General features: G+C 34.3%; 1 protein-coding gene across 1 annotated transcript in view; it reads right to left on the reverse strand.

The window, feature by feature from the left end:
• The window catches only part of SCEL (sciellin), a 68194-nt gene that overhangs the window by 25250 nt on the left and 29007 nt on the right, over nucleotides 1–13937 (reverse strand). The window contains exons 3-10 of the mRNA XM_058833024.1: nucleotides 11329–11446; nucleotides 10642–10704; nucleotides 10261–10332; nucleotides 6420–6488; nucleotides 4672–4737; nucleotides 3431–3496; nucleotides 1382–1414; nucleotides 42–113 (exon numbers count right to left, since the gene is read on the reverse strand). Coding sequence (XP_058689007.1) covers nucleotides 42–113; nucleotides 1382–1414; nucleotides 3431–3496; nucleotides 4672–4737; nucleotides 6420–6488; nucleotides 10261–10332; nucleotides 10642–10704; nucleotides 11329–11446 — 559 coding nt within the window. The remainder of the gene's footprint in view (nucleotides 1–41; nucleotides 114–1381; nucleotides 1415–3430; nucleotides 3497–4671; nucleotides 4738–6419; nucleotides 6489–10260; nucleotides 10333–10641; nucleotides 10705–11328; nucleotides 11447–13937) is intronic.

Raw genomic sequence — 13937 nt, forward strand, 5'->3', positions numbered from 1 at the left:
TGCTTATGAAAACATTGTTTTGATTATACTGTTTATGTTACCTTGATGTAGCTTGATCATCCACATCAGTCTTTGATTTCTGAGGGGTCACCTGTGCTGATGGAAGGGCAGCCCTGCAACAGGTGAAAACATATTTAAGGCTCAAGAAGATATTTGAAAACATGTTGTATCACTTAAATGGTTTATCATTGTAGATATTATATTGCTTTCAGGTGTAACTACAATGAGTTTGCATTGTCTTTAGGAAATTAATTTTTTTTTGTTTTTCTCTTTAAATAAATATATATATAATGTGTATAAAGAATTATACATATATAAAAAAAGAAATGTAATGCTTTGGTTCACTAGATTACTACATCCAAGGAGCCTTTTGAAAAAATAATATCCCTAGACTAGCTATTTTGCTAGTATGGACATAGCAATAAAGTGGACTTTCTTTACTGTTCAAGAACTATTTCAGTAGTATAAAAAACTTGAAAAACTGTTTCTCCTACCTAATATATCTTATTTAGTAAAGACAAAACTTTTATTTAACCAGCAAAGTTCTGAATTTTTAAAAGCTAAATAAATAAACATTTACTCTTTCCTATTTTTATTTATTTATGGGAACAATCAAATTGGTCACTACGGGGATACTAAAATTATGAGTAATTATAAGAAAAGGAGAAGGTAACAGAGTTGATGAGGGTTACCTGCTTCTTTAGAGAATTTTTCTAATAGTATGGCAACTAAACCATGACAAGTTGCATGGCTCTCTTAATTATAAGGCATGAAATTGCAGGATGGTTAAGTAATCTTTTCTTAATTTAGACCATGTGAAATGGATATTTAATTAATGAATTAATTTAATAAATTTATTTTCTAAAATTAGAGCAACCGTTGCAGACATTCAAGTTTAGAATACTTTGCATCAATTCATCTTAATGCCTTCTATTACAAGCCTTTGAATGTGCAGAGCTTCTTGATTTAACTGTCTTTCTCTTCACATTGCTTACACTCTTTAACAGTTTATTTTTCTTTGCATAGCTCACACTGTCTTTCACTGACTTTAGAACAGCAGTTGCATATAAAAGAGTATTTGCATTAGCAACATATATGACTGTGGAACTAAAACTGCAAAGCAGTTTTTAATGTTTTATGCAGTTTAATGTTTTTTCAATTTGAGTAAATATCCAATAAAGTGTTTTCAACTATATGCAAATAATTGCATTTCTGCAGGGAAGGAAGACTTCATGCACTTCTTCAACATTGACTATAGAGGAAGCCTCGCAGGTAAATTATACAATGTTTGTATTATAAATAAATGTAAAATAATAATCGAGATTTATGCAAAGGAACGTGTTACATTTCTAAATCTTCTAAGAAGCAAAGTAAAACGTACATTGTTGGAGCCTCTGAATTTTCTGAAGTGGTTCTAGAGAAAGAAAAGAGTAAACATTTCAGAAACCAAGTAGCAAAATGCTAGTATTGAAGCACTTTGCAAGATTTCGATCAATCAACAGCAATTACTTTTACTTTCCCTTCCTTCCAAAAAAATATATTTTTTTTAAATGTAGAATATATGTTTAACTCAAGTAGCATATACTAAATTTAAACCATAATGTTTATGTCACTAAGACAATCATTCTTCAATTAACATTCTCCAGTTAATCACTTTGATTAATAGTGTTTTGTTTTCAGCACACAATCCACAACCATAAAACTCAAATACAGTGAGCTGCTTATGGTCTTAGCTCCAACTGCAATTTCTTTCAAGTGTTCTGTAAAGTGTGTTTAATCAGTGGGAACTCAGGCAAAGAACTCTGGAAGTTTATATATCATGTTTAACTATAAAAGACTAGAATTACATCTCAGAATCATGGAAGTATATGAATAATCCTGACCAAGAAAACCCACATACCCATGATTGCTGGACTCCCTTCCTGAGGACAGCAGAGCAGTCAGCCATTCTCAAATGTGAAGAAAAGACATAGCTGACATAGCTCTTTGCTCAGTCTTTAAGACTGATAGTGACCTTTAGAAACTGTGCTTATTAGCATCTACACATGGCACTTTATTTCCTAAAACTCACAGGCAAGTAAAAACCTTTCCTTTGATAACTATTTTTAATTATTTGAAAATCTGCAATAGCTTTCACATCTTCAAACCACTTTTAAAAGCTAAACTGAGTAATCACTAAATGCCCATCACTTTTTAAACAGCTGTTCATGATGGCAGAATTGTTACAGGATCCAGGAAGGGTTGTGAAAGCTTCAGAAAGAATATGCCTGTTTTCAGTCTTCTCTGAACTGTGAGACTGGAAGAGTAACTGGATAATTAGTGTTGAGAAGAATACAGGAATTCTGGCTTGCTACTGGAAGCTGGGTGGACGCCATATAGAGCATTAACCCAAGCTTTCAAAATTACCATTAATTTAGCAAGATATTAAAATGAAGCCAGATAAATTCTTCTCAGTTGGCACATTGAGACCATCTAGTAAGGACCAACTTCAAAGAAAATAAACTTTAACATCTCTAAGCTGTCTTTCTGCCGAGTGGAGAATGACTTTGAATCTTGGCCAAACAGACAGAGGGTAGTAAACACAGAATAAGATTAAAAATAATTGCTAAACTTGGTTTTAAGTCTTCCAGTGCCAGACATTCCATAAACTCCCTGGGCAATAGTCCACCAAGGCCTATATCTAACAACACAGTGTATCCATTCATTTCTGTTTCATTTAATTTTCATCATTGCTGCACATGAGACTCATGTTGGAAGTTTCCTAGATTAAAACTAGGGAAGAAGAAAGCCAGTGGACATAAGCAAAGAGTATCATGAAGGTTTATTTATTAAAATTTTAAACCATCCATATTCTGCTTTTAGATAAAAGCACAAGAAATGTTCCCTGTTTTCTTTGTATTCTGCCAGAAAACAACCACAACTTCAGAAATAAAAATCAAACATTCATCTGCAAGTAACTTTAGTTGGATTGTTTGCTCTTGGATACTTTGCTAACAGGGGACTTAGTAGATTTTGAAGTTTTGTTCACAGTGATACGCAAAAGGGCCAAGGGTGAGCCCCGGACTGCAAACCCAAATGACACCAACAGATCCCTGCCCTGAGGTCAGTCTCTCTACAGCACATTTACCTTGAGGAGAATTAACTGGAATAGTCCAAAGTGAAACCGTGAAGAAAGAATTGCAAGCATGATAGAAAAATTTTGGGAGCACTCATAACCTCAGGTTGCCAGCACTTCATATACTCAGGCCCCAGTCAATGCTGGGCATCAAGCTGCCTAGAGTCCAAACAAGTACTTAGGCACGGGATGCTTTCTCTTTGCATGGCATCTTCTGCATCAAACTCAGTCCATCAAAGAACTGCCCTGCTCTCTTGCTCCCAAAATTAGCTCTAGCCAAGAGTTAGGAAATAACCAGCAATCACTGATACGCACCGTTGGCTTTCCACTGTTTCTGTTGGAGTCTTACTACTCGAAACTGGGGGAGGCATCCAAGATTGCCTGTAAATTTTAATAAATATTTTTTTCAGTATTAGTTTAATGCTCTGGTCCTGAACAGTATACTGTGTATGCTGGAATAAAATTGATGTAAAAATACCTAGAACTTTTCTTAAATTACCAGTATTTTCAAAGACTGCATGTTGATACTTTTTAGACCACATTTATAGAAAACTGAATAGAAAAGGAAACAATACAGTATTTTTATTTATTTTGAAAAATGTATTTTGGGACGCTAGGTGGTCTTTTTTGCAATCTGAGTGGTACAAATAAATGGACCATTCATGGAAAGGACAACCAGATAAAATGCACAAAGAGTATCAGATATCAACACAAGAAACACAATCAGGCTTTCAGAGATCACATAAAGAGCACAAGCACTTTCAGTTCCTTTTTTGTTTGTTTTTTTTTTACCCTCAAAACTATCAATCCAGCAATTGTTTGTGAGGTAAAAACAATTACACCAGAAGCAGTGCAATGCATTGATGGCCTTCCATATCTTCCAAGAGCCTGAAGAGAACAACTGGACTGAAAACATCATAAACTTCCACCAAACAGGTCTGTTAATATAAATACGATGACATTTTCCTTTCTACATTCATTATTCTACTGATTACATTTTTCTGCATTAAATATGAAATAGAAAATCATGAATGAATTTTTGCTGGGAAGGTTGCAGAAAAGTATGGCTATCACCAGCTGTAGCTTTTAAATTAAAAATGGATTTAGTTCTACACCCTGTTTTTATTCTTGCTTAGCTATCTGAAATCCAGATTTTTAAAGGTAGCTGTGTATCATTCAGAAAACTGTGTGATTCATACGCAGTGCAACAGCACAGGATCAAGTTTGGCATCAGAGATTTCACAATTACAGCAAGCTACAATGCTTTAAAACTGGACACTGAAAATGAGTACACCAGCTGATTTAGGGGCTGCAGCCAAGTGTTAGCACCCATTGTGCCACCTCCACCAGGCTCACATAACTGGCTCTACAGAGACAAAACTTGTAAATCCCATGGAAAAAGACATGAGGATCTAAAAGTTTGATTCTTGAAGCTTGTTGAAGAGTTTGAGCGTGCTGGAGGAGAAAGTTGGTAATTTTTTAACACAATTGTGGTACATTACTGAGGCTTAACACAATATACCCCCTGGCAACCAAGCAGTGGTGGTAATGAGTACCTCTTTTTCTTGATTGGAGAAGTGACTGCAGTGTTTGTGGATACTGCGTTAGGAGTCCAAGATTGTCTGTTAGGAAATATGCTTAGTGAGTTAATCTTCAGAAAGAGTATAATTTTAAATTATTTTAAAAAATATCATATTTCTGCTATCAGAATGATACAAATGTATATGGTAAATGCTGTAACTATGTTTGTATACCTCAAAGGACACAAGATGTAGGAGACCTTAAGGGGTTCTGATGTTTAGACAGCTGCATTTTTACTTGATATCCAAAGTCACTTCTGACTTCTTAAAATCTTGACTTCCATACATACACTTTAGTCTCCAAACACTAATAAAAATACCTTTCATTTTCTTACTTTAAATTTTGTTTCTTGTTCAATTAGAATGCTTTGTGTTATGATATGCTTGTAAAACTGACATATATAAAACCAAGGCAGTGATTTCTCATAAAATTTATCATAAGTTATAGTCTTATCCTCTGCAATTCTTAATGATAGTAATCGGCAATTCATAATAACAGTAATTGAAGAATAGCACTTTACAAATCATTTTGCTCTCTGGCAGGAAAAAATATATTCAATTTAAATCTCTCCTAAGTCCCATTCAGAATTAATTGTTGGTCTGTTAAAAAACCTTCTCAAAAAAACCCCATAAAATCTAATTTATATGATGCTTCATGTGTCATCATCACCATGATTTACAACATAGTGGTGCAAAATTATAATTTGAAAGAGTGACCTCAGTTGAACTTTAAATGCCAGAGATACTTATTTGCTCTTCAGAGTAACAGCTCAATTCTCCACAAGATGACTTTTAATTGCTGTGCTCTCTAGAAACTATGTTCTGTGTAATTTATTACTGACAGAATTCTACTGACACTGATGAAAGCACAAAGTGATGTATTTGTCCCTTTGCATTTACAAGTATGGTGGCTGAGGTCTTCTGACTTTCCTTTCTTAAATGAACATTTCAGTCAGGGAATAGGTGTAAGTTTTTTTAGAAAATAATTTTTCAGTGTTGTGGAATTATTTGACATATATAGAGTGGCCACCTCTGAATTATAGCAACTTTTAAAAAATGTATCAACAACGTTATCCTAACTTATTTTAAATTAAAACTGTTTAATCAATAGATTGGTCTTCTGACAAAAAAAAAGTTTCCACTGCAAAAATCAGCAATGTACAATGGCATTTTCCACTGAAAGCATTAATAGAATTTTTTCATTATCCTTCCTCAGAATTATGTATTATATTTGGTAGATATTATGCAGAAAAATCTAGAGCTCTAGAACATACCCATGTTTTTCAAAATACTCTTATTCTTTCTCTTTTTTTGTATTTAAAATACCATAATTATTAAATAATCATTATGCTGAGTAAATGTGTAATTTGAGCTGGTCTCCCTTTTAAACTGTGTGGAGAAATTGAAAATTTTCTTTAAGGAGAATTGTTCTTAATGATTTTTTTTTTCTCCTCACCAACTATAAAAAGAGTCTATGATAATTTAAATATAGATGCCTACATTCCAGAGGTCAGGTGGTCAAATGAAGCATACAGCAGGCCATATGCCATACAAATAATTTCTCTGTATAATCTTGGTATGATTATATGAATCTAATGAATTCTAAATGTTATGAATTCTAAAGTTATGGTAATATATAACAATGAGATAGTAATGCATGATAAATTATACATGATAAATTATAACACATAATACTTAGATTATACAGTTTCTGAAATTCATACCTGTTGTTTTGTTTATGGTTCAGAGTTGGGGACTTATTGATTTTATCAATATCACTTCCAGCTGGAATTCTGTCAGAAACACAGGAATTATTTATAATACACACTCTAATTTTTTAAAAAAAATCCATTTTCAATATAATTAAAATATGGAGTATCATTTTGCCCTGTGTACTGATATCCCAGTACCACAAATATCTCAGTATCACACAAGGTAGATAATAGAAGCTGAAATTATATAAATTTACTGCATTTATTATCTGAAGACTCTAAGTAGCTCACTGAAAAAGAGTTTTCCAAGATGATGTTCAAACAATAATACTGTATTAAACATCACTGTTGCTAATAATTTATTACAACTCCTTTAAACTAGCTCAAAATACCAGAAAGAAAGCCATATTCAATCAAGCAGTACACACATTGTCTTTTTCTCTGACTCACCATTCCTAGAGATGCAACAGTCTTCTTTTATTTATAGATTTAATAGTTCGATTTGATGTGAAAATAATCTAGTGCAAAATCCCTGGCAAAGCATGGGAGTACAGGAGTAACTTCTATCAATGAATTTGGATTCTTTGTGTATGAACTGATTTCATTGAGCCATGAAATTTACATGAAGAAACAACCACATGATTTTTCAAGTCCTTTGTGGATTCTATAGTTGTTGCCTAAAGCCCTTCAAAATTTTCACAGAAAACACATGAAGCTATCATAACTGAAGCAGATTAGATTCTTATTTTATTCCAGCTTACTTCCTATATATGGAATATTCTTTAGTAAGAACTGGAGGACTCTGAAAAGCTTAAAGTGATATACATTGAAATAGAGGACAAATACTAGGTTGAGAGGGTTATTAAATATTTGATCTGATTTGATTTGGTCTTAAATATTTGATTAAATCAGATGCCACACATCTTGAGCTACAACTTTTTTCTTTTTTTTTTTTTAATTTTAATTATTTATTTATTCTCATCTATAAACTGAAGCTATAGATGCAAAACAACTACTCCTAGAACTATAATCTGATGTTACATACAAAGTATTTTGTATCCTGCCTTCAAGCAGCACAGAATATTGCTGTATTTAATGAAAAGCCTTCCAGGGAGTTCTGGGACACAATCTGCACCAGGTGTGCTCTGTGTCTTCCGCAAATCTTGAATGCAGTTTTGCAAAGAGACCTCTCTTATCAGGCAAGCTTGTGACTGTGACAGCAGCTACAGTTGCTGGGAAGGTCACTAGAGGTCTCACTAACCCTGCTGCTGTTGCTACAGATGCAAACTCGAGCATTCCCTCTCATTCCCCCACTCGCCAGCAACCAGCATTTCTGTCACATTTCATCGTGTATTTTCAAAATTCCAGCGCAACGCATTGTTTTGGTTTTTTCTCATTTTAAAGCCTTAAGGGTTCGATCTGGCATCCTACTCCATTACTACCCAATGTAGCAGAAGCTTTTTAAAAAAAAGTGAAAGAAAGGTAAGCATTATGTTAACTTCTCCTTGTATAACTTTTGAGCTTCTGAGAAGGAATCACAGAATATCCTCTGTTCACACCCACAACGCTGTATCCAACAGACATCCCTGGATCAATGGTCCTTTTACACATGTATGTTTATCTGAACCAAGTTAAATTTCTGATCTCCACAGTATATTGTGGTGGTAACTCCTACAATTAATATATGCATTAAAGGAAAAATAAATGTTTTTTTTATTTCTTCTTTTCTTTTCTCTTCTTTTCTTTTCTTTTCTTTTTTCTTTTCTCTTTTCTTTCCTTTTTTTTCTCTTTTCTTTTCTTTTCTTTCCTTTTCTCTTTTCTTTCCTTTTTTCTTTCTTTCTCCCTCTCTCTCTCTCTCGGTGTTTCATTATTTTTTCTCAATTATCCAAACATTTATAGTCTTCATTCTTACAGTGCAACAAACAGAAAATATTCTTTCATTACTCAGTTTCCCCATATCATTCTTTTCCAAGCTGAGAACTGTTTGTCTTTTCAGACATTTGTCATATGAAAGCTATTCCATCCTTTCTCACTCTCCCCTTTAATATTTTTTTTCCGATTCCACTGTAGTTTCTTCACATCAGTAAAATGATGCATGTAGTGTTTGAGATGTGCAAAACAGGTTCATACCACACACTGCAATGGTTTCTGGTTTGCCCTCTGATCCTTTCCTACTAATTTCTGTCTTTCCAAAGTATTTGATTATTAATAAAGCAAAACATGAAAGTATGTGATTTGCTTCTGCCTCATCTATCCAGATCTAATTGCTATAGATGCAGTTAGGATTTTGTGTTTCTGGAAGCTCTTCTGGGCTTAGAATCATTTAGTACATGGAAAAATAGCAATGTAATTTTCATCCCTACCTGACTTCTAAGGTTTCTCTCAACTTTTGCCAAATAGTTAGTTAGTTCCTAATAATACTTCTGCTTCCTCTGGGAAGGATGTTCTCCACCTAAAATCCTTTTTTGGTATACTTTGTCATCAGTTGCAGATATTGAACCTTTTATGTTAGATATTTGTTGTATGAAAAGACAAAGATAGCTTACAACCTGAAATAATTCAGATACTTTAAGATCTCAGCATAAACCAAAAAGATATAGAGTACAAAAGAACAGAGCTCCTCAGTGACCCTGTAGATTTCTCCTGTGACTTCTAAATTAGCAATCAGGGTTCGAGGAACAAAAATCAAACTTTAAAAATCGTTTTGAAGTAAGTGGCCATCTGGATAAGTGCGACAAAGGTGATATACGCTACTTGGATTTCCAAAAATCTTCACAGAAGCCTGTTTTTAAGTAAACTGATCTCACATGGGTAATAGAGAAATACTGCTTAAAATGTAAGAAACAAAGGTAGAAATAAACGGCAAGTTTCCAGAGTGACAGGAGAGATCTGTACAAAACCTGTGTTCTTCCACACATTCATGAATTATCTGGGAAAAAGGAGAGTGGGCTGACGTTGCTTGCCAATGTCATTACTTCATGGTAGTCAAAACAAACGGCAACTGGCAAAGCTTTTCAGAAGTCATCTGCTAACATGTCAGATTTCTAAAATGGCAGATGACGTTCACTTTTCTTGGATGCAAAGTAATGCCTGCCAAGAGAAACAATTGATCTCTAAACCTGCAATTATCACTCAGAAAATAAATCTTGGAATTATATAAATAACATTGTGAAAATTAAAACTCAATTCTTAGCAGCACTCAAAAGAGCAAACTCAATGTTATGAAGTACATGAGGAGGAACTGCATTGTTCCTCCCCATGTACCTCATTGTTCACAATAATCATTGTTATTACTCCTCTGTGTATATACAAGGTGTGCACCATCTTAAATGCCTACATGGAGATTTGGATTCCCAGATCAAAAAATCCAATATGGAAACAGAAAAGATACAAAGAAGAGCAACAGGTAAATTGAAGTTATAGAATGGCTTCCTCATGATGAGTGAACCAACACAACAGGATTCACTGGGCAGTAGAAGAATAGGCAGGGTGATGATACTGCACAGGTCTCTAGCCTATTCTTTTTCAAACTCTGTGGAGACGGCAAATTTTATGTAACAATTTCACACTGTTTCCTACAAGAGAATTAAGGATCATAAAATAAAATAACAGTGGTAAAACTCAACTAAATAAAGTGCACTTTTCCCACAGCATGCATTTAAGTGCTGGTTCTCATAGACTCAGTATGTTCTGGGTACCAGATGTTAATGGTGGCTGGATTTTGAAGATGCGACACAGAAAGAATCTGCAAACACAAGCATGGTCAGCACTGACTTCATTCATGCTTTCATTTGTAAGACCTCTCACAGGTATGACAATCACAATGTACAATCCCTCCAGAAAAAAGCCCTACCTGTCCAAGGTGGTGTCAGATCTGAATCGTCCAAGTACAGCTTTCTGATCTTCCTTTTCATTTGTGCTACTGCTGCAATAAAAAATTCAGAAATGCCACTTTGGTCATTGATTTTATTAAACAACTCATCATTAATAAGAGAGTAACTATGTCTCAGATTAAGGTATCATACATGGTTTTAGACCATCCAGGTGTCAACAGATCTAACCCTGGATTCACTGCAGTGACCAATTATTGACTTCTGAGTCAGACTTACAGTGAAAATATGTATAGACTAGAACTGAACAAATCAAGTTCTTTGCTTTGTTCATGACATAGTGAAAGGATATCCGGTTTTCTTTGGTAATAAAATTGGAAAGGTCTTTAGATACTCTACCATACCTGTGTAGGCTATCTTGGGATTTGTATTGGTTAAGCACAGCCCTTCCGTAGTTTTCATCAGCACTTAAAGCAAAAGAAAAACAATGAATATTAAAAATAAATAACGTTTTCTTGGCAAAAGATTTCTGTCTTCAATCAGATTTCAGAGCTGCCCACTACCACTGTAACTGCACCAGCTGCAGAACTCTGCAGTAGAAAACTCCAGACATTTTGGAGTAAGAATTATCTCTTCCTACAAGCTGTTCATGGACCAGATAATGATAACATGGTCCCAAGACATTGTTTCTGCTGTAATTTAAGTCCTGGTTTACATTAGAGTAAATCTAAACTGATTCTGACTTAGGCTCCTTAAAAGAACTTGGCAAGATTTATAATCTTCTTGGTTATAGAAAGAAAAAGATCATAGTCTTGCAACCTAGACATGTGAAATGTGGGATTTTACTTGTAGGGCAGAACTTCATTAAATACTCAGCACTAAAAAGTCATAATGAAAAACAGTCAGTGACTATTCAGCAAACCAATACTTCCAAAAAGGAATAAATATCTCATAAGGATAAATAAATAAGCTATTTGATTGAATTCCCCTAATTTTGGCTGATACCATCCGTGCAAAAGTAGACTTTCCATGCAAAGGTACATGGCATACTTAAATAAATATGGAAGAAATGCATTTAATATTTTTCTTACCTTTCCTCCTCAGGCCTCTTCTTTATCCAGCTGTTATCTTGCAAAAGGGTCCGTCGTTTGTTAATATCATGAGTAGCCTGTTGTCTGCTTTTAATTGCAACAGAGGGGCTCTTCTTATCTGAAAATTCAGAGAAACATGTCTTAAAAATGAACATGTAGAAAAACTTTGTAAACGTAAAGTACTATTACATAGGTTGAAATAGGTAAAAATTTAATACTGATTGAATTTTCAGTTATCACACCTGTTTAATCCAGATTGCTTCTTGAAAAGTTTGCAGCTTCACCTTGAAGGGCCTGCAGAAGCCCAGCTTAGCAAACTAAATACAGTTTCATCCTTAATATGAAACTGCTTCACATGTTTCTAATGTAAACACATTTCACAGATCTGACAAAGGAATTATGATACTTGCATACCACAATAATCCCAGAAAAGTAAAACTAATGACTCCTGTTTCCTGGGGTGTTGTCTGTGGGTTTTGTATTTACAGATGTATAACAGGATACAGATTTTAAACGAAGGCTAATCTTGAGGTGATCACTTGGCCCTCCAACTACACCCAACTCAAAAGATGTGGATTTTCATATTTCTCAAAGAGTCAGATTCCCTCTGAAACTTTTTCCTCAAAGGCTGAATAAAGAGAGTCTCTTTTCTAGTCAGTTACTTAGTCTTACTGAACCTTCATTAAAGCAATACTTTTACATCAAATTTAACTAAAATTAGTGTATAGTTTCAAAGATTATTGGGAGAGACAGACTGACATGCTGAACAAACATGGAAGCCTTACTTTTGAAAACAACCTAAAATAACTTTGTCCAACAAGGCTGATACTTAGTTAATTGTTATATATATTGGGTGAATATTATAACAGTATGATATTCACTTGATTTAGGAGAATTTGGATTCTTCCCTGTATTAGAAAGCTGATGTTTATCTCTTTTTATTTTTTCATGAGGATTTTGGCCCTTTTTGCCATCAAAAATATGCAACAATTCAGTATTCTCAGTCCACCTACACCTATATATCATCAGCCTGTTTAAGGCAAGAGGAAATATTGATGTGATATTGTAATATGGGCTATTAAAATGAAAAGATAGAAGTTCAGACTGAATAGAAATTTCATCTTTTAATTGCTATATTTGCCGCAAATTATTCCAGAGAAGAGAAGGTGAAATATTAAATTTGAAAATCTTTGTTAATACAACCAATTAATAAAAAAAAAATTGATGAAAAATACAGAGGATCTTGTGCTTTCCTCTAAAGACCCTCATGGTTTTCTCCATTAATTCCTCGCTCTCTGAGCATTCACGCAAAAGGATTTTCAAATTTCAGGAGACATCACTATCTGGTGTTCAGTAATTACACTGTAAACATGGTCTCTAGAAAGAACACACTCCAGAGAAAACACACACAGTAAGTAATATGTCATTTGTCAGAGCTGTGTTTTGGCATTCCGCTCTGATTTATAAGAAAATGTACTTTGTAATGAAAATGTAAATTAAATGTTGCATTTAATACAAGAACTTCACCTGTAGTGATAGCATTAAAAATTACAAATAACAATAGTGAGTGGAAGACCAAATCATAATAAAGCACCAACATATTTAAGTGGCAATAGCCAAGAGTGAATTTTTAAATATTTTTGTAAAAGCAGATAGAGATAAAATTCTGTTAAAAGAATAAAAAGAGATCTGTAAAAAGAGATAAAATTCAGTCTACAAATGTATATATCTCTGTAATTCAAACTGTGCCTGTTTCAATTCCCTGTAGATATGTCCATATTGCCCAGTGAAAGAGAAGGAATGAAAGGTTTAGACTCATCACTGATGTTTCCTAGTTGCAAATGTTCTCTGGTTCTGTGTTGGACTTGCTCTCTTCAAGACTGAGATGCTAGAGGAGTGGCAGATGTTTTAGAAGCCACGGCTGTGTTAGCACAGATACATGCTTCTGTCTCTTGGCCTTGATACCCAGGTTTGGCTTTTCTTCTCTTTAAGCAGCATAGATCTAGCCATTTGACAAATGACCAGGAACGGGAAAAATGTTGTTTGCAAAAATGAGCTGACAATCACAGTAGATTAACAAAAACTAATCTATCCTCACTGCATGAACTCTGCATCAGCCCTTTCACTGCCAACTGCACTAGTTTTTCTCTTAAAAATATTTATTAAAATCTGACTTTAAAGACTTCAAAAATACAAAGGCATCCAAGGCTTGCCTGAATAGCTCCAGTGGGTTGTCAAAAATCACTTGGATTTCTCAGAAATTGTGGCTTTTTAAATGGAGAAGTGCAAAGAATGTTTCATGAAATCTTGCACAAAGGTGGTAGACAGGGAATATATATTGTTTTATTGCCACGAGAAACACTTCACAAGTGTTTAGCAGATTAGCAAGCAATCTGCTAATGCCTGAGGCCCTGGGCTAGCAGAACAGTACTCATTTCTGGCCTAATGAATTTTCTCCTGAGCTTCAGCTAAAAAATTAAACATAGATCTGATACAACAGATTGGGTCACGTGAGCACAGGCACATCCAGCTCATCCCTGTCTCTATTTGACAATAAATATTTATGTTCTCAATACAGTAGAGCCAAGCAGCTCCCTGCTGTGGCTACA

This window comes from Poecile atricapillus, chromosome 1 (genome assembly GCF_030490865.1).
Source record: "Poecile atricapillus isolate bPoeAtr1 chromosome 1, bPoeAtr1.hap1, whole genome shotgun sequence".
NCBI classification, from domain to species: Eukaryota; Metazoa; Chordata; class Aves; order Passeriformes; family Paridae; genus Poecile; species Poecile atricapillus.